General features: G+C 36.4%; 2 protein-coding genes across 2 annotated transcripts; one reads left to right on the forward strand and one right to left on the reverse strand.

Annotated features, from left to right (window-relative positions):
• The first annotated feature begins 298 nt into the window (after positions 1 to 298).
• Positions 299 to 4,666, forward strand: bnip1a (BCL2 interacting protein 1a). The gene is made up of 6 exons (XM_053483414.1): positions 299 to 666; positions 1,536 to 1,628; positions 1,706 to 1,797; positions 1,982 to 2,086; positions 2,946 to 3,064; positions 3,489 to 4,666. The coding sequence occupies exons 1-6, from the start codon at positions 592 to 594 to the stop codon at positions 3,683 to 3,685; spliced, it is 681 nt and encodes a 226-aa protein (XP_053339389.1). The 5' UTR covers positions 299 to 591; the 3' UTR covers positions 3,686 to 4,666.
• A 4,367-nt stretch (positions 4,667 to 9,033) lies between these two features.
• nkx2.5 (NK2 homeobox 5) lies at positions 9,034 to 12,305 on the reverse strand. Its single transcript, XM_053487309.1, has 2 exons — positions 11,871 to 12,305; positions 9,034 to 10,492 (listed from the first exon to the last, which is right to left on the reverse strand). The coding sequence occupies exons 1-2, from the start codon at positions 12,184 to 12,186 to the stop codon at positions 9,891 to 9,893; spliced, it is 918 nt and encodes a 305-aa protein (XP_053343284.1). The 5' UTR covers positions 12,187 to 12,305; the 3' UTR covers positions 9,034 to 9,890.
• Between the last annotated feature and the right edge of the window lie 12,395 nt (positions 12,306 to 24,700).

The following is a 24,700-nucleotide window of genomic DNA, read 5'->3' on the forward strand; positions in this document are numbered from 1 at the left end:
GATGATCTGAATTATTTAAGTGTGACAAATATGCGAGAAAAAGATTAGCAAATACAAATTATTTGTAACAATTTACAAACTCAAATACTTTTTCACGGGACTGTATGCAGTGCATTTTGAAAAAAAAAATTAATATCGTGGAAATAAAGTTTTTGTAATTTGGCGCGCGCGCGAGAGAGAGAGAGAGAGAGAGAGAGAGAGAGAGAGGAAAAAACCCGATTTTATTTTGAAACCGATTGTACTTCCGGATTTGTCGTAGGTTATTTTTGCTTGCTTCACTGTTTTTACCTGCGTAGAAGGCTGTTTGCGTTGGGTTACGTCTTAAATCGAATTCCTGTGGCACTGAATAGTCTGCTAAAATTAAAGCCATTCTATCTGGGTGTTGCAGCGCTGCTGTTTTGTGGATACTTTTGTAAGCCGGAAGGAATTATTTTAGGACACAGAATATGGCACAGATCGTGAAACAGCTGCACTGGTTCTGAAAGGAAAGATTGGTTATACTGCCTATGTGGTTAACTATATTTCAGAGACGAAGTGGTTTGAAACACAGCCTGGGCTTTACACCGGAACACTCAGTGCGCTTGCGCAGCCATGGCTGATGTCCACGTCCGAATCTGTGAGCAGGAGATTCTTAAATATGATCTGGAGATCAAAGCTTTTATTCAGGTACAGGAGCGTTCTCTGTGTCTGTGTGTGATGTGGCACAGCTGTTACTCCCTCTCTCTCTCTGTCAAGATCTCTCTCTCTCTCTCTCTCTCTCTCTCACACATACAGTCAGCAGTCATGCAACAAGCTTTTAAATATATATTTATTTAGATTTCTAGATAAATTTCTCTCTGTCTGTGCAAATAATTATAACTCATTGTTTTATATTGTAATGAATGACAGAAACATTACTTATAACACATAATTAGTACAACAGCCAGTTCAAATGGAAAGTAAGTGTTATATTTATTATATAGAACTAATTAAAAAATATATATACTGTAGTTACACAAAGGAATAGGTATAAAAATAATTATAATAATTATGTTTGGAAGAAAATACTGTAGATTTTGTACATTTTGAATTTTGTACAGATTGAATGAAAAACAACTAATTTCACAGGGAAGGATGATGATAATAATAATAATAATAATAATAATAATAATAATCTAGAGCTTTCCATAAAAATAAATAAGAAAATGTAAATTATTATTATTATTATTATTATTATTATTCATAATAATAATAATAATAAAAGCCATAATTATTATGCTTATCACAATGATTAAAAGAAAAGGTATATTGACTAAATAAATAATAGTTAATTGCACAGAGAAGAGTATTTATTATTATTATTATTATTATTATTAATAGTAATAATAATCATTTTTATTATTATTGCACTTAATAGTGTTATTACTAATAATAATAATAATAGCATTTTCTTTCTATGATGAAAATAAGAAAATTGTTAAAATATTAAAATTCATAAAACATGTAAATATATTTTTTCTTTGTTTATTCATAATATTAATCTTTATTATTTAAAGGATATCAGTGAATGCACTGGCCCACACACTAAACTTACAGAGTTGAACGGGACAGTGAAGGAGAAATTCGTCCGACTTCGCCAGCGAATCCAGGTGACACAGTGTCATCTTGTTTGATGTAGAACAGGAGAGTGTACTTTCCACACTAACTCTAATATCTCGCATCACAGGATCTGGAGCAAATGGGTAAGGAGCAGGATAAAGAATCTGACAGGCTGGCGTTACTCAGACAGGTGGAGGGCCATCGAAAACAGATGCTCAGGTCAGGAGTATGAAGCTTGAAATAAATGCATCCTTTATATTTGTGTGTGTGTGTGTGTGTGTGTGTGTGCTGAGGTGAAGAGGGTTATATTCTACAAATATAAATGTGCAGGAATTGGCTGTGGCTGTAGTGCTCAGTGAAATGTATACTTTCTCTGTGTAATAGAGATCTGTTGCTCTTGCAGTAACCAGACGACCTGGAGGAAAGCCAATCTGGCCAGTAACCTGGCGATTGATAAACTGGAGAAAGAAGATTTGCTGAGTGTGGGCGATACTGCTGCAAGACAGAGGTGATGATAATAAATAGTATATCCACAGCACTGAGTTTTTATAGGTCCTTCTGTTTTTTCCTTCTTTTTTTAATAGTCCATGTCAAGGATCTGATTTTTATTTAGACAGAAATATTTCATTAGTGTTCTAGGTTTCTATTAACTCTGGTGTTGTTATAAGTTTTGGCTAATTTTTGCTGATTTATTTGTTTTATTAATTTATTTACAATTTTTTACTGTCTTTATGTCAGTTTTTACTTATCTTTAAAAATGTAGCATAAGTCTTTTATTTTGTAATTCTTTTTCTTTTTATAGACATAAAAAATCATCTCCTTTGTGTTTATTTTCTGCCTTCTTTTCTACTTTTCCAACTATTCCTAGCTGTAATTATGTTATTAGTCAGTAGAGGGCAGTCGTTCCTCATTCGCACACACTGTTTATTTGTAATGATCCTAATGTAAAACTACCAAATATTTCTTAAGACTTGTCTGTTTCCTAGCTGCTATGTTTTTTTTATTATTTAACATTTTATTAGGTAAATTAACAGTATTATAAGGATTAAATAAAGACGGAGTGAGTGCACCTGATTAAAAGGCAGCTCAGTGTGATACAGATGAACATTTGCTCTCCTTAAACACTGATAATTAAACAAAACTAAACAGGCTGCATTGTAATTACATTTATGTTCATTTTTATTGAAGACACTTTTATTAATTTGATTTCATGTGGACATTTTATTTTAAAGAAATGAAAAAAAGGTTTAATAAAGTAAGATCCTGATAATGATGATAAATTCCCAACCTGATGTAACCAATTACAAATCACTGGAAAATAAATTTTTGGTGTTTTTTCAGTTGATTTCTTTCTCTTCTCTAACCAGAAAGTTAACAAAGGAGAGCCTAGTTCAGACCTCCAGTGACATCACAGAGAGCCTGATGAGCATCAGCAGAATGATGTCGCAGCAAGTGAAGCAGAGTGAGGAGACCATAAGCACTCTGTGTAAGGACTCTCTATCATCTATACAGCCTTTTATCTATAAGCGTTATCATACTCAAAAATCTAAAATATGCAGAATCTAAAATATTTAAAAACTCTAATTCATGCTTGTATGACTTGGTGTATTTACATGAACCCGAGGATTCTACTAATAATTCAAATAACAACCCAATGAGAATGTGAGCATGTAAACACACATCTCAAATTAAAATTGCATGTAAAGGTAGCTGCTGCTAGACTGGGCAGATTAGTTTCTTTATTGAGATCTGCCCTAAATTCCTTAGGAAGCCTTAATATACAGCATATAGACTACTGATGTCAGGGACCTCACACACAAACACACACACACACACACACACACACACAAAAGTGCTCAAAAGTTTCTTTATTTCAGGATAAGAATAATATGATTTTTTTTTCTCTATAGCAACATCGTCAAGAACAGTTCAAGAAACCAATGAAGAGTTTAAGGCCATGACAGGGACCATCCAACTGGGACGAAAACTCATCACAAAATATAATCGGCGTGAACTGACAGACAAGCTGCTCATCTTCCTGGCCTTGGCACTCTTTCTGGCCACTGTCCTGTATATCCTGAAAAAAAGACTCTTCCCTTTCCTTTGATCCGGAGCATGGGGTGTAATCCGATGAGACGCTGGAATAAGTCTCCATGGGACAGTTTTCTAACTACATAGTTGATTTGCAATTGTGTTACACAAAAAGTTATATGATGGATGTTCAAGTCAGACTGTGGCTTTTGATTGTGCAGAATAACAGAAAACAGTTAAGAGAGTAAAAGCACATTTTATTTCTCTATATACTGTAATCCCCAGCTACACCAATGTACTCATCCCAGTGTTACTAGTGTTTGGATACCACCAAGGTAGAAAGGTTTCTCAGTATGCCAAAGCCATGATCAGATTTCCTGTTTCATGTCTAAAATACTGGCCCCCCAGGAACTCCTTTAACGGTTCTAACATCTAGAAATGCTTTGGAGTGAGGTTAGGACTGTACAGGTATGTGGAATGTGGCAATAACTCTCAGCCAAGTTCCTGTAATGTGCAAGCGGTGGTGGTAAACGCGAACGACTGGGATCGTCATTTACGGACGTACAGCCTTCTTTAAAACATTTCAGTGTTTTACTGCAGCTAAGAGTCACATCACCGTAAGGTGCTTAAAGGCTTCTGTAAATATCAATAAGTTATATGGCCTTATTCACAAGAAATTACATCACGTCCCGGTTTGACTTGTACGCCCCTCATATATGTTGTATAACACTTGCCTTTAATGTGTATTAAGAAAAGCATCAACATGGATTTCAGGAAGAAAATGCACTTTTAACTTTTATAAAGTGTGAAGTATAAAGTAGCTGATGACTGACTTGTGCCAGTAATGCCAATGTACCGGAGATCTGCTATCATGTTTGCCTAATTAGTTTTTTGTGTTTTTTTTTTTTTCCATTCCTGATTACTAATAATTCTCACCTCTCTTTGTTGTAAACTATATTATTGCACATTTAATACAAAGTCTTAATTACCTGTCCACCAGTGCCGAATCCTTACTGTATGTTAAAATATAATAAATAAATAAATAGACATTCCAGAGTTTAAGAGTAGATGTGTGGTATGTTTTGTATTTGAACAATGTTGTTCTAATATAAGAATTTATTTTGGTTCCCCTTTATCTCCAACTCCAGTTTAAGTTTTGATCTGTAATCAAAATCTTTAATACTGACATAAAATAAACATCTACAATAAATATTACAATCCGGCATTTCATATGTCATATGCCATACTAATGTCATAGCCATTAGTTTTGTTAATACCATTGACCTGGATCTTTTAACAGGGGATCCAAAGAAAAAAACTAAGAGCTTTTATACAAAGGTGTATACAGCTTTACTGATTCACAGCTTCATCTCCAGTTTTATCTTGTCATAGATTTTTATATTATTTTGGAACTATACAATGTGAGGACGTTTGTCTGATCACATGAGGGGAAGTAGCTGCATAAGAAGGCGTAGTGATGGCTCTGGATTTCTGCTCAGAAGATTGCTTCAAGCCCTAGGGCCGCCAGGCTGCCAGTGTTCCGAGGCCCTTAACCATGGGGTGCCATGACCCAGGTGCTCTGTCCCTCAATTTCCTAACAAGTTGGGATATGTGAAGAAAATTATTTTCCTCTGCTGTAATGTATATGTGACTAATAGAGGCTTCAATAATGGTTATGTAAATAGAATAGAAAAGGATAGCAAAAAAATACTGTATGACTTTTTGTGGCATAGGAGGTGTCTCTTAAGGTTACAAACAGAAGTGCTGGGGGTGTTTTGTATATAAATGGCTCATCACCAGATAAATGTAAGTCTGATATGTATGTTAAATCTATTGTTTGTCTGTCTGTTTTAGAAATCTAGATGTAAATTTATTCCGACCTGAATCTCATCTGGTCCCCTGGAAACTCTCTCATGGCCTCTTGTTTTGCACTGCAGGTTATTTCCAGGTACTGGAGGCTACAGTATGAGCTGTCAGCTCCAGTGTGACCCAGAGCCTCGACTGAATTAAACTCCATTGTGTGTAATGTGGATCTGGCAGTTCTGCTGGAGCACAGGAGAAGAAAAGCTCAAAAAAGCCCAGGACGCAATCTTAACGGTGCAGATAAAGAGGCATGCAGCTCTGTCCTTTCTCCGATAAGAGTCGGAAGAGCTGATAATTAACACACCACCCACATGCGCTTTCTCTCTCTCTCTCTCTCTCTCTCTCTCTTACTCTCTTACCCTCTCCTCCCCCTTTTCTTTCTTTATTTCCTCTCTCTCCTTTTCTTACTCTTTCCATTAGAAGAGTAAGACAAGGCCTGTTATTTTTAGGCTTGTGCATCCATGTTATCTGTTTTGTTCTTTTCAACACCTAGGAGAGCCAGTGGCCCGTTGTTGCCTGTGTGACCTTCCTGTTGCCCTCCCTTTCTCGTTCCCTCAAAATACACCCATTTAGTCAGGACCCAGGGACCGGCTGCCATTTTGTAGCCTACATCACGAGTAGTCATTCAGATTTACATGCAGGCCTTCATTTGTTTATGTGTACAGAGTTTTGGAAAAGAAACACATGAGGGTCTCCAGATGTGTGTGGAGAGACTACAGAGATGTACAAGGACTATTGCTTACTCATGTGAAGTGGCTGCTATTCTGCCTGTCTTTTTCCCTGGCCCTACAAATCACCTCCCTGTCTCCTTTGCCCATGTGTTAAGCAAATTGAGCCATTTTAAACATTAAGTACAACACTTTTGGGCTGTCAGTCAACTGATGCTGTGTAGACAGTGTTAAGGTAGCTTTTATCTTGCACAATTAAATCCAGGGCTGTGAATCTGTGAGGCAGTTAATAATCCAAGCCCTATGGTGTGTTATGAAATGAATATATTTTTTCATAATAATAGTAAATCTAATGACAAAATCTCATGTAGTTTTTATGTAGTCTAACTTACTCTTAAATGAATGCAAATGGAGGTTGTTAATGTATTGCCTATTTTTCTAGCAGTCAGTAAAAGGATAACACAACAACGAGTGAAACTGGTGCTATGAATCAGAACGCTTTAACAGGAAGAGCTGTCGCATCATTACCTGATTCAAACATGTTAATGCCCTCTGACTTTCAAATAAATATTTGCAGGGCTCTGATTTATGGCCTTTTAGGCACTTTTTTTTAGGTTTCAGGGTTTTGGTGTGTTTTTTTTCCGTTAAGGAAAACGGGTGGCTTTTAGTGTCAGACAGATAGCTGATTCCTAAAGGAGCTATAAAGTTGTCATTACTACCCACAGATTGCTGAGTGAAAGTCTGTAATGAGCTCTTGAAAAGATTGAAGGCTGACTCTAAACACAGTGGTTAAGTCTGTCTGGAAAAGTGTGCTGTTATTTTATCATCTTTATTAATGCAGAGGCCACATTTTTGATGTAGGTAATGTTATTATTATTATTAGTAGTAGTAATAGTATTTTTTTTTTTTAGCTTTGTCTCTTTTATCCTAGGGGTGACCAGATGCACTGCCTGTTGCAACTCTAAGATTTCCTGTCTGGGGTTAGGGCCAACACTGCATGCAGGCGTTGGGTTGTATTGCATTGCATTGGGCCCTAGGGTTAAGGGTCTTGCCCAATGACCCAAAAGTGGTGACTAGATGATGGGCCTCGAATCCGTGACCCTCCAGTCAGCAACCCAGTGCCTCAACCACCATAGCTATAATAATAATAATAATAATAATATTATTATTATTACTATTAAATGTAAAATAAATAGTACTCATATAAAATATACATCTACCTGTTGAATGTAGATAACAAAAAATATAAAATATAAAATATTAGAAAGAAATTAGCACAATTATTCATATTAATATTATTTTCATTTTATTTTAATACAGTTTTAAATTCATGCAGGTCTTTCACTGCCTATTGCTGGTGCTACTACTACAACTACCACTAGTAATAATAATAATAATAATAATAATTATTATTATTATTATTATTATTATTATTGTTATTATTATTATTATTATTCCACCATCTTCAAAGCAAATCATGACTTTATTTTTCCATCGAGTTTATTTTAGGTTACAGGATTACAGTTCATGCCTACACAAAGGTAGATACTGAATAGACATGTATGTACAGACTACAAACTTTATCGACAAACGTGTATTTTTTATCACTTTTCAAGTGTGGGTCCGCTTTCAGTGGTCACCCAAATCAAAGTCATTATGAGAACAAAATTATAATATAAAAACAAACTAACAAATAAAAACAAACAAAGGCTCACACTGTTAGACGGGTTTGGGTGTCCGGGCTTGGTGTTTTCACTCCATTTGACTTTTTGTTTTTTAAATCTTTCAGAAGCTGAATTCGTTCAGAACGCCGCATTTCTAAGCACAGCAATTTATATCACGCACAAGTTATATTTCTTACATGTCTACAAACTAAGAAAGAAAGGAAGAAAGAAAAAAGAAAAAAAGAAAGAAAATACAACCCACATTGACTTCAAAAGTACAAATGACACTAGTGTGTGTTTGTGTGTGTGTGTGTGTGTGTGTGTGTGTGTTTGATGCGTGAAAAGGATCATTCATTCACATCAGCTCTCTAAGACAACAGCACCATCAAGTTTCCTCATTTTAGAGAGACAGAATCCTTAAAATCTTTAAAATATTGACAAATATGATTTTTTTTTAAATGATATTAATAATAACATTTATATTATTTATTAATCCTTTTAGGTGTAGTTGCTAACGAGTTACAATTTACACCTTGGGATACTTCATGAACGGTGAATAGAAATGTAGCACCTGCACGAGGCACTATAACCATAAACACATTGATAAAATATGAAAAGTATTCTTTTTTCATTTTATAATTATATCCATCTGATCCTCTTCTCAACATACCATGTGTCCTTAACATGGCCTTGTCCACAATAGGATTAATTTTCTTTTTTTTCTGTTATTAGTTTTTTTTTTGTTTATTTCGAAAAGATATTATTTATTCACATAAATAAGAAAATACTTCGACCGAGATGTTATCTATTTGTTCATTTCATTTTCTATAAACCTCTCAAAGTGCTACATAGATGTTAAACTAATTATGAAAATGCGCCAAAGACAACATGAACATAAATGCCTGACACTAGCAACATGAAATTCACAGATCGTTCAAAATGTATCAAGTTTTATGTGGACAACACAACAAAGGGTTACAATGTTATATTTTATCCATTCATTTAATACTGATTTCAACATCAAAAAAAGAAATGACAACATCTTACTTAGCTTATTTTGAACACTGATGCGATTCTTTATTTATTTATTTATTTGAAGAAGAAATGGTGTTTGATTGTGGCATAGGGAAGTGTTCTTCAAGGGTTCGTTGCATAATTAAGTTTCTAGTTTCAAAGAAATGGTCCGACTTTGTAACTTTTCTAGAGGAAAACACATTTTGAGAAAAATGTACCATCAAATGGACATGTTGTGCATCTTTAGTGTCTTCTGAAAACCTTCAAAAAGTATTTAAGTTATAAATAAAGAGACAGTTCGGATTTTTTTTTCAAGTCTGTCTTAATAAAAATTGAGGTCTTGGTCATTATAAATTGTTCTCGAGAACTCACAGTCGATGTGCAGAGCGGGAAAATTTATAGCAACAAAGGCCTATGGTAATGTAACTTACATGCAGCTCAATTTTGATGAAATATATCGGGGGGAAAAACATGAACCGTGCCTTTAAGGACCACTTATGAACTTTGAAAGTTTTGCTCTATAGTTAAACTTATAACCTTTTATATTGTATAGCTTTTACAGTTTATTTAAAAGCACATACAACTCCCCAAGGGTGAAAAATATTATGCAAAACCATCCTCATGATTGTCCCAACTCAGCTATAAGTGGATATTTGTCTGGTGCCTTTATTAATTGTAATGTATAATTTAAAGCAGAGGAACACCCGAGAACCAGAGAAGTGATCCAAACTCGATGTGCGCATAAAAAGCGTGAGAGCTCTACAAACTCCAAAAGAAATGTGGATCCATTACAGATTAATAAAAAACAATAAATTAAAATATATGGGCTATATTGTGTTTTTTTCTTCATTTATGTTAATGCATTGAACCAAATTGACCTAAGGTCCGGTATTGTTCAATGGATTAGCTTGAAAGTTCACATCATCGGAACTGTATTTACCCAAAAAGCTTAATGTATACTAATTTCTCCTGAAGCGGGATAAGAAATCTGTGCTTGTAACCATTCGTGCTGGCAGTGTTGTCTAAAATAATAAAAACCTCTGTGCATCATGTCCGGAGTAGTCGGCATTCTTCACCAGGCCCGAATGCCGTGTAACGAGGAAACTCCGCCGCTGGCCTGAAACGGCGCCTGCACGTTATTCAGATCGCCAACTCCAAAATTGACATAATTACCGCCGGACGGTGACGCAGGAGGCACGTTTGCGCTCGCCGAGTAGTTGCACGTGTAGTTCGTGTTGCCAGAGCTCGGAAAATTCACGTTGCCGAAACTGTGGTAGGCGTTATACGGGAAATGGTTGATGCCCATGTTGTAAGACGCGCTGTACGCGGAGCCGGCGTCTCCCAGACAGCGCTTGCCGTCGCGCACGAGCACGGGCACGGACACGCGCCTCGGCGGGCCCGCGCCCACCATCTCGAGCGTCTGGTCCTGGCGCTGCCGCTTGCATTTGTACCGCCTGTTCTGGAACCAGATCTTCACCTGCGTGGACGTCAGTTTGAGCACGTGCGCCAGGTGATCCCGCTCGGGCGCCGACAAGTACTTCTGCTGCTTAAAGCGCCGCTCGAGCTCGTACACCTGCGCCTGCGAGAAGAGCACGCGCGGCTTTCGCCGCTTCCGCTGCCCGGGCCGGTCTGCCTCATCTGGTTTCTGTCGCTCTTCGGGTGAGCGCACCTTTTCTGAAATGGAAAAGATAAGATTTATTTATTTATTCATTTATTTATATTGGTGTGGTGGATTTCTCCTAAATTAAGAAAATATCGTTTAAATCTTACATTTGTTTAAACGTTAAACGTACAAGAGATGCATGAAATGCACTTAATGCATTACTTTTAATGCATTACTTAAAAATAATAATGATAAGCTTAAATTCCTTTCCTGTAAACAACCATTTACAGGTATTTCATTACAAAAATTTGCAAAATAGAAATATGAATGTTGTGTATGTCAGTTACAAATATTTGGTTGGTAGGCCTATATATAAGCTGACATATGTTTACTTTGCATTTTATATATTTTATAACTTGCCATACTATAAAATATCCAAACTAATCAGAGACGATACATTCTTTTAATTATTACTTTTAAGTGTAAATTAGGTCATTGTGAGTTGTGAGTGTTGTCAATACCAGATGATGGATTAACAACTGCAGCATTATAGCAATGCTCTACATATCAATTTAAATTTAAGTTATACTCATTAACACCTAGACAGTTATCTTATAATGGTTGAAAATATAGAGTAGCAAATATAGAGTAAGGATATACTTTAAGAAATAAAAAATAGAATAAGAGTTAAGAAGAGTTTATTAGTTCACTGCTTTTAATTAGAAGTTCTGGAAGAATGATTTGGTAATTAATCACCTTCTGCATATTTGATCTAAAGTAACAACCCCCCCCCCCCCCCCCCCCACCACATTTACATATTAATTCACATATCGAGCCATTAATTCACTGACAGTACGCGTTGCTGCAAAATCTGAAGAATTGATTCAAAGGTGAAAACTCTTTACTATATGAAACTGACCGGTCTGGGTGCAAAAAATGCTGACAGTGCGTAATCAGCCGCCTGGTCATTTGTCAAATTGTTTGAATTTTTTTTCTGGGAAAGATTATAAATCGCGCACAAATGTTCACTTGTAGTAATCATAACAGTGTAACTCTGCTATAAAATCATAAAAACATTTCCGTGGAACAGATGAAATATAACGTCAGAAATTAACAAGCTGACATTTTTATAGTAAAACAAACAATATTCATAAATAACAAACACGGACTACACTGTGAAGCCATGTGCAATAAAGGGTACAGTTTTTATTATTGTTGTTGTTGTTGTTGTTGTTGTTAAGCAATAATGATAGCGACATCAACAACAGCGACAACAACAACATAAATAATAATAATAATATATTTATAATAATAATAATTATTATTATTATAATGTTCTTTTCAATAAACTGTGTTTTTTTTTAAACAATTTGAACAATTCCGACAAATTTTCTTCATATTCAATTCACAATAAATTCAATCTGGGATTCGAAATAATTGAATTCTCACCTTTTTTCTCTTTGGCATCAAGCATGTCCGACTTTACGTCTTTGGCTAGATCCATTTCTAAGAAACTCTTGCCATAAAAGGCAGGACTAAAGTCAAGAGACGTGCCCCTGTCAACTTTAGCGTCCTGTTCGTCACCAGGAGCGAAGAGCGCGGCTCCGTTCACGGCGTCCACGAACGGCTCAGGTTTGAACATCATGCAGGATGAAGTGGGAAGCGACATATCCAGCGACACCATGTCTTCGTGGTTGTGTTCCAGGTTTAAAATGTCCCGCACTGAGAAAGGAGTGGACGACATTTGGCTCGAAAACATCGCCATGAGACACCAAGTCCTGTTCAACCACGCGCAAGTGTCCTTGCTGTCATTTATCAGGATAATGCGGTGCGTCTTTAGCGCATGGAGTCTCAGCGTTATTTTTCCAGGGTAAATTTCACCAGGGTGCAAATCGGTCAGATTGACCCCTGAAAGATCCCTTACTCGGGTTCTATAGGGCAGAGGAGTGACTGCTGTGGGTAAGCAAGGAGGGGCTATGGCGTAGTAAGGTTGCAAGGATCTGATTGGCTAATCCGGATACTGTGACACAGTAATTTACAAATGTCCTGTCATAACAAATGTTCGTACACCAACTGACCAGTTGCAGTTTTCACATGAGCAAAATCCCTGGTTTTTAGCCAGAGTTTATCCCTGTTCCTGGAGGACCCTGTGCCCTGCAGATTTTAGTGTTTCCCTGCTTTATCACACCCACTGCTATTCAGAAAAGGCTCCAATTAACTGTTTAGTTATATCAGGCTAAAATGTGCAGGGCATTTGGTCCTCTAGGACTAGGGTTAAGAACCAGTTGATTGGACTAGAGTAAAGTATTTAAGGGCTGTTTTGTAATTAATGATAATTCCTTATCAAACCGTGGCCAAAACTATACTAGCAGTACAATATATATATAATTATTATTATTATCATTTTAACTATTTTACTCTATTACTAAATACTACTTACTAAATATTACTAAGACATAATTTTCACAATTACACATATGTATCTACGTGCCAAATAAATGAGTTTTATCATATATATGTTTCTTTAAAGTAGCCATCATTTTACATTGGTGACAACTTTGCACTTGGCAGCCAGAAAGAGTTCGACATATATGGGAACTCCTTCAAGTTGGAAATTTGTTCCAGGTGACTACCTAGTGAAGCTGGTTGAGAGAATGCTAAGAGTGGTATCAAGCTGGTATTGAAGCAAAATGTGGCTGCTTTGAAGAATGTAAAATATAAAACATCTTACTTAGGTTTGTTGCTTATAAATAATTCCATGTTTTATTTAATCATTTTGATGCATTCTGTATGGTTATACTGAGGAAGAAAATAGTAAAACAAAAGAAGAAGAAGAACAGAAAGAAAAAACGAAAGAAAGAAAGAAAGAAAGAAAGAAAGAAAGAAAGAAAGATGAATAAGGAGTGTCCACCTTTCTGGTACAGTAAAATTTAAGGAATATGTTCAATACATGGATAAGTCCTGGCATTATATTGTATAGTAGAGTATACTTTTAAACATCAAACGGTAGGGAAATTGGGGGTTTATAACGGTCTTAAGAGAGTGAGTGCGTCAAGATGTCACAGTGCTGGAACCTGAAGCCTGCACTCACTATCCCAACTGTCTTTCACCGACAGATCGCGGTGTCACCGACTCTTATCGGGATGTGATAACAGATGACAACAAACCAGCAGCCACCCACATCCACCCAGCAGCAGCCGAGTTATAAAGGTCAGGCGAATTACACGCCAAACAAATAAGAAATCGAACGCAGGATGTTGTTAAAATGGACATCGTCGTGTCACAATAGCTAAAGTGATTTTGGGCGTAGACCCCAATGCGAGTTCTCAGCATAGCAAGCCCTGCTCATTAAGAGCTAAGTGATTAGCTGATTAGTTGGTTCGGGGTGACGCATTAAGGAACACTTGAAACATGCTTATGTCCATGTGGGATGACCAGATCTAAGTGCATAAAAGAAGATTAAAGATGTTAATGGATGGTAAAAAAAAAAAAAAATCATGTTGATTTTTTTATTTTGATATCAAACAGGAGAGTTTTTAACCGAGGACTACGATATCATTAGATCTAAAAGCCTAGAAATTACACAAAGACGAATTCTCTAAAAAAAAAAAAAATGTAATGGAAAAATTCATAAACAATCTGATGCTAAATCTATGTCCAGTCTGTTATCCTGGGCTAAACACAGTCTCCGGCAGCTTTGGCCCGGGTGTGAAAGCAAGAAGCTTGGCACGCTCTGGCCTCTCCTAGAAATAGAGAAATCGAGAGAGCTGTAATTCCTCACGGCAGACAGACAGTATTATCGTTTGTTTTTATCTCCCCCGGTTGGCGCTGTACGCCAGTGTAAATGGTCTGGCCGTGTCTCCGGCTCCGGCTGCGTGTTTATAGTGTTTTTAGGGGAAGATCTGCCCGTGTCTGATGAATGAACGCCAGCACTTTTGCGCGCAGTGCAGAGTGAGCAGTCCTGCAGGCCACCGCAGCAATAATTGGCGAAATAATGTAAACTTGCGTAAGCTTATGGAAAGCTGTTTTTTCTCAGGATGATTTATGAACAGAACAGTATCCTGCTGTCTCCTCCAGTTTTTTCTTTTCTTTTTCTTTTTTTTTTGTGGGTGACAAAGCTGATGGAGAAATAACCTGGATTAATTTTTTTAAAGAAAAAAGGCTTAAATAAATAATTTTACGCTTTTTATGTCCTTTTTTGTAAAAGGGAAAATTATGTCAACAAATGTAGCATTCCGGGATTTATAGCTGAAGCTTTTAAAACATTTAGCCTAGTAGTGTTCTTACTTGCTTTCTACATTTGATATAAGCATGATTTAAGAAAATAATAAGAAAATGTCGGCTCGCTTGCAATGGATGAGACTTCCTACGCGCGTTTTTGTCTCGGGCTTGTCTTTCAACGGCGTGCTTCTAGCAGATAAAAAGGAAAAGAGGATAAGAGTTCTTGAAAACTTCCTCCTCAATGACATGGGGAGGATATTCTCGGGTTGAGGGCTGAAATGGCCCGATGGGTCTTATCTAAATTGGTCTGGCTTACTGAAACCAGGACTGCCGTGTTTCCGCTTCTTCACCTGCGTATCCGCTGTTATCCTGCAACTCCCAGACTCAACGGCATCCACACTATTATCACAATATTCACTTAGGTGCTTAAGATATTTACCCCTGAGACCCCAAATCTAACCTCGATGTATACCAAGTCCAGGTTAGTGCAGTATTTTTTTTTAAACTAACGTCACCCACAACTTAGATTTCAATAGGCCTGATGCATATTGGAATAACTATTTATTTAATTAGCTATTAACTGACCTCATTTTCAGTGAAACCTATAGACACTATCCCAGGGATCAAAGGCCAGCAATATGCGCTGATATACTCAAAAATATCTAATTCAATTCAATTTAACAGTTGTCATTGTCACAAAGCAGCTTTACACAATCAAAAGAATTATATAAGTTTGTATGGAATGTGAGTGTGTATGAATCAAAATGGTCAGATAGTCCCTGATGAGCAAGCCTAGGGCGACAGTGGCAAGGAAAAACTCCCTGAGATGGTAGTAGGAAGAAACCTTGAGAGAAACCAGACTCCATCAGGGAACCCATCCTCATTTGGGTAATGTGTCGCAGTTACTCAGAGAAACCAAAAAACCTGCAGGGTATTTTCCAATGGTACCGACTTTTTAAAGTAAAGTATAGCTAATGTTTAGTATGTCATAATAGTTGGGAGAAGTTGCCAAATGACACCACGGACTAATTTGTATAGCTAATCATTTGATCGTCATGATCATTTGCATGTCATAACCCAGATAAGCACCTCGATCTGGGATACTTCTGGCAAAGATGTGGCCCTGTTGGTCTACTTGCGTCATTGCTTAATAATAATAATAATAATAATAATAATAATATTTAAAGAGCACAAATTCTAAAGACATGTTTGCACTGTTTTTAGATTTCATTTCCACAAAAGTTCAGTTTCTCAGTTTAATAAATGAGTGTAATAAGGTGTTGTTTATATTTTTAAAAAGATTTTTTTTTAATGTAGTCTCCATAAATATGAAACAGTTGTTCAGATGTAACTTTTCTCAGTTGACCGCTCATGGGCTTTCATTCCATGTGGTTTGTGGGCCAGATAACTGGTGTAGAGGTGAGCCAGAGGTGGGCCATAATAATTTTGAAACATAATCTGGGAACATGTCAACTAAAACAGGAAGATATTTATATCATTCAAAATAGTTTCCTTAAATGACAATAGTGTCTGTGGTTGTGTCATGCTAAGACACTACTTAATTCCCAAATCATGTTAAATTATTTTCTGTAGAAAAAAACTCTGATAATAGTTGTGGCTCTAATATAGTTTTTTTCTGCACATGTTATCATTTCAATAGAAACATTTTTATACTTTATTATACTTATACCACAGCAATATCCAATCAATTATATTGAGATATGTTATTTGAATTATCACACATTCTACGTTGTTTAATACATTTAATAATATTAAAAATCCATGAGACATTTAATTTAGCTCTTTTTTTTTAAACATACATCACAGCAACTACAAACTGGAATATGGAAAACAGAAATTTTTTTATTATTTGTTAACATGGTAATTTTGCTAAATGAAGAATAAAATAATGTGTGCGCAGACAAACAATGACGAACAGTGATGGATATTTGGAATCATATAGGTTCATACTAGCAAAACTCAGTAAAGCTTTACACACTGGTGGTAAGTCAAAAAAACTTGCTATCTTAAGTGATGGAGAGCCATATTAAGTGCAACAAAGTCATTAACATATTCCTCAAAAGCTGCTAGGTCTGTCACTAGGCTTTTTTTTAATCAAGTTGTTTATGAAGGCTAAAAAGTCCAAAGTTTGTCAACACTGCATTAGCATTAGTTATTTTATTTATTAATTAAATCATGTAAAGCACGTTCTTGCTGCAGATGAATTATTTAAAAAGTAATGTTGATTTTTCTTTTTTTTAGAAAACCGGTTCACTTTAAAAAAAACTTTAGTAACAATCCTTTTGAACTTTAAGTTCACCGAAAGTCAAGGACAGTCTTAAGTGTCCCATCTGTCTCACCGTGTGTTTCTCACATCTCACATATGATATTCATTTCATATTAAACAATTATATTTAGAGAGCTATAGCTTACAGTGGCCTTGACCTAAGAGCCAAGGTACTGCATAACATGTAATGGCTTTAAATAATGTACACCTATTTAATATTAATAAATAATAATGTACAATTGTACTGATAGTTTACATGAAATAATGGAAAAAGAATAAAATTGTACAATTGTATTATATTAGACTGTATGTAATCAAATGAACATTTATCCTAATGGAATAAAGATACATTTATTTTACAATAATTATGATTGTTAACACTAGTCTTTTCAGTGTTAGTTTCTCTGCACACTAACATTTACAGGCACTTAGCACTGTTTTTAGCAAGACCAGTCTTTTTAAAATAGTAAAAGATAAGCATCTGCTAAAAACCTACAAGTTAGAAAAGAATGTGCAAAATGAATGACTAAACACATGACATTAAAGGACCATTAAAAATGTGAAAAATAATCAGAGCAAATTTAAAACCAAGTCTTTTATCATCACACAATTTGTTCTCCATTTGTCTCAGGCTCATTGGTTCATGTTCAGATGTTTGGCAGTAGATTAGACAGTCTATTAGTGTTCAGCAAGTAGCATGTTGGCTCCCACAGGGAGTTAGATGACCTGTCCTCTGTTAGATGTCAGGAAATAGTTTTGACTACTTGCTCAGATTCAACTGATGTTCAGGTTCTCGCGTTTCAAAACATCAGAAAAGGCCTTGCACCTAGAGTCTATTCGTCATATTTAAGTGATACTTTTCCTGCTGGGGATTTTCTGTTAAGGGATCTGAAACTGCAGATGTCATTTTCTTGACTTGTTTTAACTTTGGAATTCTTGCAAAATATTCTTTGAAAGTGTTTCTGTAAATTTTGTAGCTGTGCCCTGACAATGATATCATGGGACTTAAAACTGTAAGCTTAGAGGCTGTAAACCTTTAAAATATTTTTTTTTCATAAATTGCACCCTCTTAATGCACTGGACATTAAATAAGCATGGAATAGCACAGTCCCAGAGATTATTTTTATTAGAGTGTAATCAAATATAAATACATTGTTCGATTATGTGCAATGTGGAAAAATATGAGGATTTTTTTCAGGGGAGTGGTTAAAATCAAAGCTTTCAATTATTTCGTGCATTTGCCACATTTATTTTTAGTAACTGTCTGGTTAGGGTTGTGGTGATGAAACGAGGCAAAAAAGCATTTCTAGTTTAGACTAAGTATGAATTTGAGTGATGTAGCTGAGGTTCAAGAACTGTCAGAGACAGAATTTACAGACCAATGGCATTTCAATATCTCTTTTTTCTTTCTTTTTTCCCCCCAGTGTTTTTCAGGGCTTATTTATACTATAATTGATTTAATTTAAATAATATTCAGAATAGCAATGGTGTGTAGGTTTGTGCTCAGGTTAACATCATTCTTGCAATATCATGTAAGATCACACTGCTTGAGTCCATTCCAAACTACCAGTTTAAGAGGGTAAAGGAAACAGTCCTTTTGGAGGAAATGCTGAACAATTTATTTTATTTTATTTTATTAACAGAATAACTGAATAAATATCAAAACTAAATACATTGTCCACCAATTTTTTTTTAAATCTGTATAGTATTGCTTGTTCATCAGGAATTGAGTCTACAGTACATTCTTTAACATAAATAAGTAAGGAGTCTGGTTGAGTAGATTACATTACACAGCATGTACAGTACACTGTCTAGGAGAACTTACTCTATAGGCTTAACTTGTTGTCCTACCATTAGTAAGGCTTGAAATTAGCGTGTCATTAGGATATACACCAACGAGCCCAACAATAACACCACCTCCAGGTGAATTAATAACATTGATTATCAATTTTGTACTAGTAATGACAGGATCATGGGCATCCAAGGTTCATCTATGCTCGTAGGGACCAAAGACCAGGGAATCTGGTCCAGTAACACAGAAAAGCTAATGTAGCACAAACTGATGTAAAAAAGTCAATGCTGACTATGATAGTAAGGTATTAGAACACCCAGTGTATCACAGTTTGACACATATGGCTTAGCAGGCAAAGAGTTCAAGGTTGCCTCCAAATTCCCCAGATCTCAATCTGAGTAAGCATCTACCGTATGGAATGCACCAGACACAAAAAGAGCCCCAGCCCACAGGATCTGTTGCTAACATCCCAGTGCTAGTGTGTAGTTTCCTCTTGTGCCACTGACCTCTGTGGGTGTGCTGTGGTGTCTAGCACAGCACACCCACGGAGCCCCTGTGGAGCCACAACCTGAGGTGACACAGTTGTCAATGACAGAGTTGTGAACACAATATTGGGCTTAATTATTTTGCGCTTTAATGTTACAGCTGTTTGGTGTATAAGCAGGTAGTAAATAAGTGCTTGCATATAACGTCTTCCTTAAACAGTTATTTAACATAAATTCATTTAGTCTGTTTTTTATGACATTAAAAGCAAGAAAAACAAGAGAAGGTGGTAGTATTCATAACTTGGCTGGGTTTAAAAGAAACTGAACAGTAGCCAGTGACTACAAAACTATACAAAGATTCACGTGAAGTTCTGACATGTAGTTATGATAAGACTGTAAGAAAGGTTAACTGAGTCATGACATTAGATGTTAAAAGAGAAAAGTGAAGATATAGTTTATATAAAAGAGTGGGAGAAAATAAAAGTTTGAGTAGTCCTCATTGCCATATTATTTTACTCAAATACTAGATCGAGTTTCAATTATGGCTGTATACAGCAGATCAAACATGAGCTAACAGACTTCCCTTTATCTCCTGCTAAACTGCACTGTGTTTGAGTGTATGTGTGAGCAACATCGGCATGCTGTCTATCATCTCCCTGTGTGTTTGGTTTTTGTCTCCCCTTACTGGAGCCTTTTCTGCCTTTCTTTTTTTTATCCCACTAAGCCATGACCCATGTCTGATGCCTAATGTTAGCTATATCTTGTTAACTGGACCTTGTTTGTTAGTTTGTTAATTTCCCTATATCTTTGTATAACTTGCGTCGATTCCTTTCCATGTTCCTTTTTCTCTCTGAGGTTCCTCTGGGTTCTCCAGGGGTTCCTCTGGGGTCGTCCGTGTATCAAAACAAACCAGGAGATGAATTGGCTATGTTCAAGTGCTATAGATTTCACTGTATATAGTGCCCTGGTGTGGCCATAATGTATTCCCACCTCATACTCAGTCTTTTTTGGTCTCTAAATTTACAGTGATCCTCACCAGGATAAAATATGATTTTTAGATTAGATTAGATTAGATTAGATTAGATTAGATTAGATTAAATTGAATTAGATAAGATTAGATTAAACTTTATTGTCATTGTGCAAAGTACATGAAATGCCAATAAAATGCATTTAGCATAGATGCCTAGTGAAAAAAGAATAATAATAAAATAATGTAAGGATAAATGAATGAATGAATGAATGAATGAACTTGAATCCTTTGATGAGATTTGGCTGTGATGAGGAGGATGTTCTGGCTTAATTATGGCAGCTAACTCTTGGTCACTTTGGTCTCACAGTATTTTAGAATTTTTTAATCAATTCATGTAATCTTTTGTTATGTTTTTTTTTTCTTTTCGCTCAGCATTTTATAATCCAAAGGGACAAAAAGTAAGTTCTGACTAGACATTTGTGATCAATTTAAAAATTATTTCAAGGGTGGACATGATCATCTCCAGTGTTATTTCTTTTTGTCTAGAGACTGACTGGTGAGAAGTCCCTTGCTTTTTACATCTTGGAGAAAGCATGGTTTTTGTCTTTTACTGCAGTATTTTGGGTGCAAACCATGATTCCCAATCTCAAAAAGTCTTTAACATGACATGTATTTGTGCAATTGCATTCTTTTTTTAAAGTGCTTTTACATTATCCTCACCTCTACGAAGAACATATATCCGTTTAAAGTGCAGGATGCATGATTATACTCTGTGTCCAACCTTATTTAAATAATATCCAGAATAGCAATAGTGTGCAGGTTTGTGCTCAGGTTTACATCATTCTTGCAATATCATGTAAGATTACACTGCTTGAGTCCATTCCAAACTACCAGTTTAAGTTGGTAAAGGAAACAGTCCTAAAGGAGGAAATGCTGAACAAATGTTTTATTTTATTTTATTAACAGAATAACTGAATAATTATCAAAACTAAATATATCCACCAAAATATTTTTTTTTACCTGTACAGTATTGCTTGTCCATCAGGAATTGAGTCTACATTCTCTAGCATAACTAAGTAAGGATGGTTGAGTAGATTAAGAAATTTATGAGAAACAATTTGGATCTACAGTAATAAACAATATGTCTTAACACTGATAAAGCACTGGGAGCACACAGGACTTGTTGTCCTACCATTAGTAAGGCTTAAATTTAGCGTGTCATTAGGATATACACCAACCAGCCCAACAATAACATTGATTGTCAATTTTGTACTAGTAATGACAGAAACATGGGCATCCGAGGTTTATCTATGCTTGTAAGGACCAAAGGCCAGGAAATCTGGTCCAGTAACATAGAAAAGCATAGAATGTAGCACAAACTGATGTGAAAGGTCAATGCAGACTACAGTATGTCAGTATTTTGGGGACAAACCATGATTCCCAATCTCAAAAAGTATTCAACATGACATTTATTTGTGCAATTGCATTCTCTTTTTAAAGTGCTTTTACATTATCCCCACCTCTAGAGAGAACATGAATCTGTTTAAAGTGCAGGATGCATGATTATACTTTGTGTCCAACTTTCATATGCAGTCAAATGATGATGTACTTCATGTTTTTGGCCTAATGGTTGCATTATGCTCAGCAGAACTAAGCTTTAAAGCCATGTTGTTTATGTATGCTGTTGTTGTAGGCAAACACATAGTCTTTTAGGCAATTCCTTTTATAAACAGCTGTAATGTAAGCAAAGCACTGGGTTACTGAACAGGTTCCCAGTCCTGGTCTTGGGTTACCCTTATGTCCTGCACATTTTGGTGTTTTACTCACATTAACTGAAGAAGATTGAATAGCCGATGAGTTATAAACATTATCTGATTAATTAATAGAGAAAACACTAAAGGTATTAATCGATAATCGGTTTTCTATGTCCCTACAGATAAAAAATGATGTATGGGCATAGATTATTAAACTGTACATAGAAACTTTCCAACTACTTAAAAAAAACACTAATAAGTTTACATTCTCCAACATCAACTGTATGGAGCCATGTTTGGAAAGACAGCAATGGAGCAATATAAACTAAATGAATGTCCTTGAGAAATCAAAAATCAAAACTATCTGGATGCAAAAGTTTTTTTATTTTTTTTCTGTTTTGAACCTTGTCTAAAAATTGACCTCAAGAGGGCAGTAATGCATCATTGTTGTCCAGATCATGGTTGGCTGCTCTCTTTTCCAATAGCTAAGCGGCACTGCTATTTTTCAAAGCCATCTAATCTTGAGTTTTCTGGTATGCATTTGGCTGTCATTTTTATCCAATTCACAAGTTTTACTAAAGTACATAAATTTCAACTGATTAAAATTAAGGGTATGTTTTTGGGCTCATTTAGGAATACCTTCCTGTAGATTAGAAGCTTGTGAGTTCAAATCCCACCACAGCTAAGTTGACACTGCTGTGGCCATAAATTCCTGCCTAATTAGTAAATATACTGTATATGAACATAACTGTTGATGCAGTATATTATCCTAAACTTTTTAGTTTTTTTTTTATATATGACGAAGGGGCTGAAAATGACTTGCCATCTCAGATTGCTTTGATGTTTACAGCAGATGTCCATAGACCAACTTGCATCTATTTCACTATCAAGGTCTATCACTAGGTGATGGTTGGCTGCAGTAACCAATGACTTTGTAGAAACGGCCTTTGTTGTGGGAGGGTTTTATGTTGCTGAGCACAACAAACATTAATCTCATTTTATAAAACTGACACTATTGCTATTACTACATACTATTGTAATTATGGGTTGAGGACGCAAGGGGCGAGCAGTGTCGGCTTGGCATTGCTATGGTTTAAACTTATGACCTTCTGATTAGTAGTACAAAGTTTTCACCCACTGCCCACAACCACTGAGTGCCAGTGCTGATGACACACTAGGTGAAATTCGATCAACCATAACTTTAAAAACATTAAAATTAAAACCACCTAGGTTTTAGGTTCCCCTTGTGCAGTTATGTCCCCTCTGGTTGTGGCACCATGGGACCTCTGGGTGTGTGCTGTGGTGACTGGCATCATGACAGCAGCGGATCCTTTGTGTGCCCTGGGTTGAAGGGTGGGGCCTCAGTGGATCAGATTTGCTTTTTCACTGCACCCCATGGATCCTTGATCAGACTGGGATCTGGGAATTCGGAGGTTATGTCAACAACCTTGAACTCTTTGCCTGCTAAGACCCATACACAGCAGGCTGTGATACAGTGGATGCTTTGATACCTTTCTGTTGTGGCCAGCATTGACTTTTGTGGATTTTGTGCTGCATTGGCTTTTCTGTGGAATTGGACCAGACAGGTCGGCCTTTGATCCCTGTGGGCATAGGTGGGCCTTGGGTGTTTATGATCCTGTTTACTGGTATATAATTCATAATCAATGTTGTTTACTTCACCTGGCAGTTGTGTTAGTGCTATAGCTGATCAGTGTAAATCTCTGACCTGTCTTAACTTCTGCATGTAACTTACACCAGCAGAGTATGACATGAGCATGACTATTTAAAGGAAACTTGACAGCATGACATCTCAGTAATAAAAGACTGTAGTGTGGCTGTAATATGACGTATGAGTGTTTTTGCTAACCTGCTCCAGGATATAGGTTCCCAGGCCTACTGGAAGGCTGACTATGCGTCTTTGACTATCCAGACCAGATCCCCCACACCTCCAGTCCTGTAAATTCAGGAGTTTTCAGAAAGGCGACTTTGTTGCGGCACTGGACAGTTATGTTTCAGGTGCAGCCGTGCCCTCCGGGGCCCTGTAAAGCCTGTTTATAGATCTCAGCTCACTGACGGCGTGGCCTGGGCCAAAACGCAGGAGAGCTTATTTATGGTGAGACACAGAGAGAAAGACAGAGACAGAGAAGGAGAGAGAAAACTTTTTTTTTTTTTTCCAGGCAGGCCTGTGGGATTCTGCAGCAGCATGAAGGACGTGCTTGCTGCCATGGCATGGATTGGCGCCAAGGCCATGCCACACACCCTGACAGCTTTATGTGCCAGTTTCATGGAGTGCACTTCAGATTATTGCCGCTGGATCGGAGCAGCATTAAGGCTTGCTGTTTTTCCCGTTAGAGAGAGAGCAGATTCTTAGAATCAGCGCTTGCTTGGACCCCACAGTAGCATGATTAATGCCTGTGTACTCTCTGGTGTGAAATAATCATGGCTTGTGTGTGAATCCAGACATGGTGTCAAGCTCACATGGCCATACGTTTACTGCATAATTGTAATTTAATATATGGACAATGTAAATGCAGACAATTTACTAAAATGTGTTGCAAGAGATATATTTAATATGTAGCTTGAATGTATATTGACATTCTGACACATAAATACTGGTATGATTTTATGACATGACTTAAGTAGTATTACAGTGCATAAAATTGGTGAAATGTCAAAAATAACATATGACCATATTACCATTATACGTAATAAGCTCGAATATTTAATTGCAAATCATTAACATGTAGCTGATAATGAGAATGTGCGCATG

This window comes from Clarias gariepinus, chromosome 2 (assembly GCF_024256425.1).
Source record: "Clarias gariepinus isolate MV-2021 ecotype Netherlands chromosome 2, CGAR_prim_01v2, whole genome shotgun sequence".
Classification (NCBI taxonomy): domain Eukaryota; kingdom Metazoa; phylum Chordata; class Actinopteri; order Siluriformes; family Clariidae; genus Clarias; species Clarias gariepinus.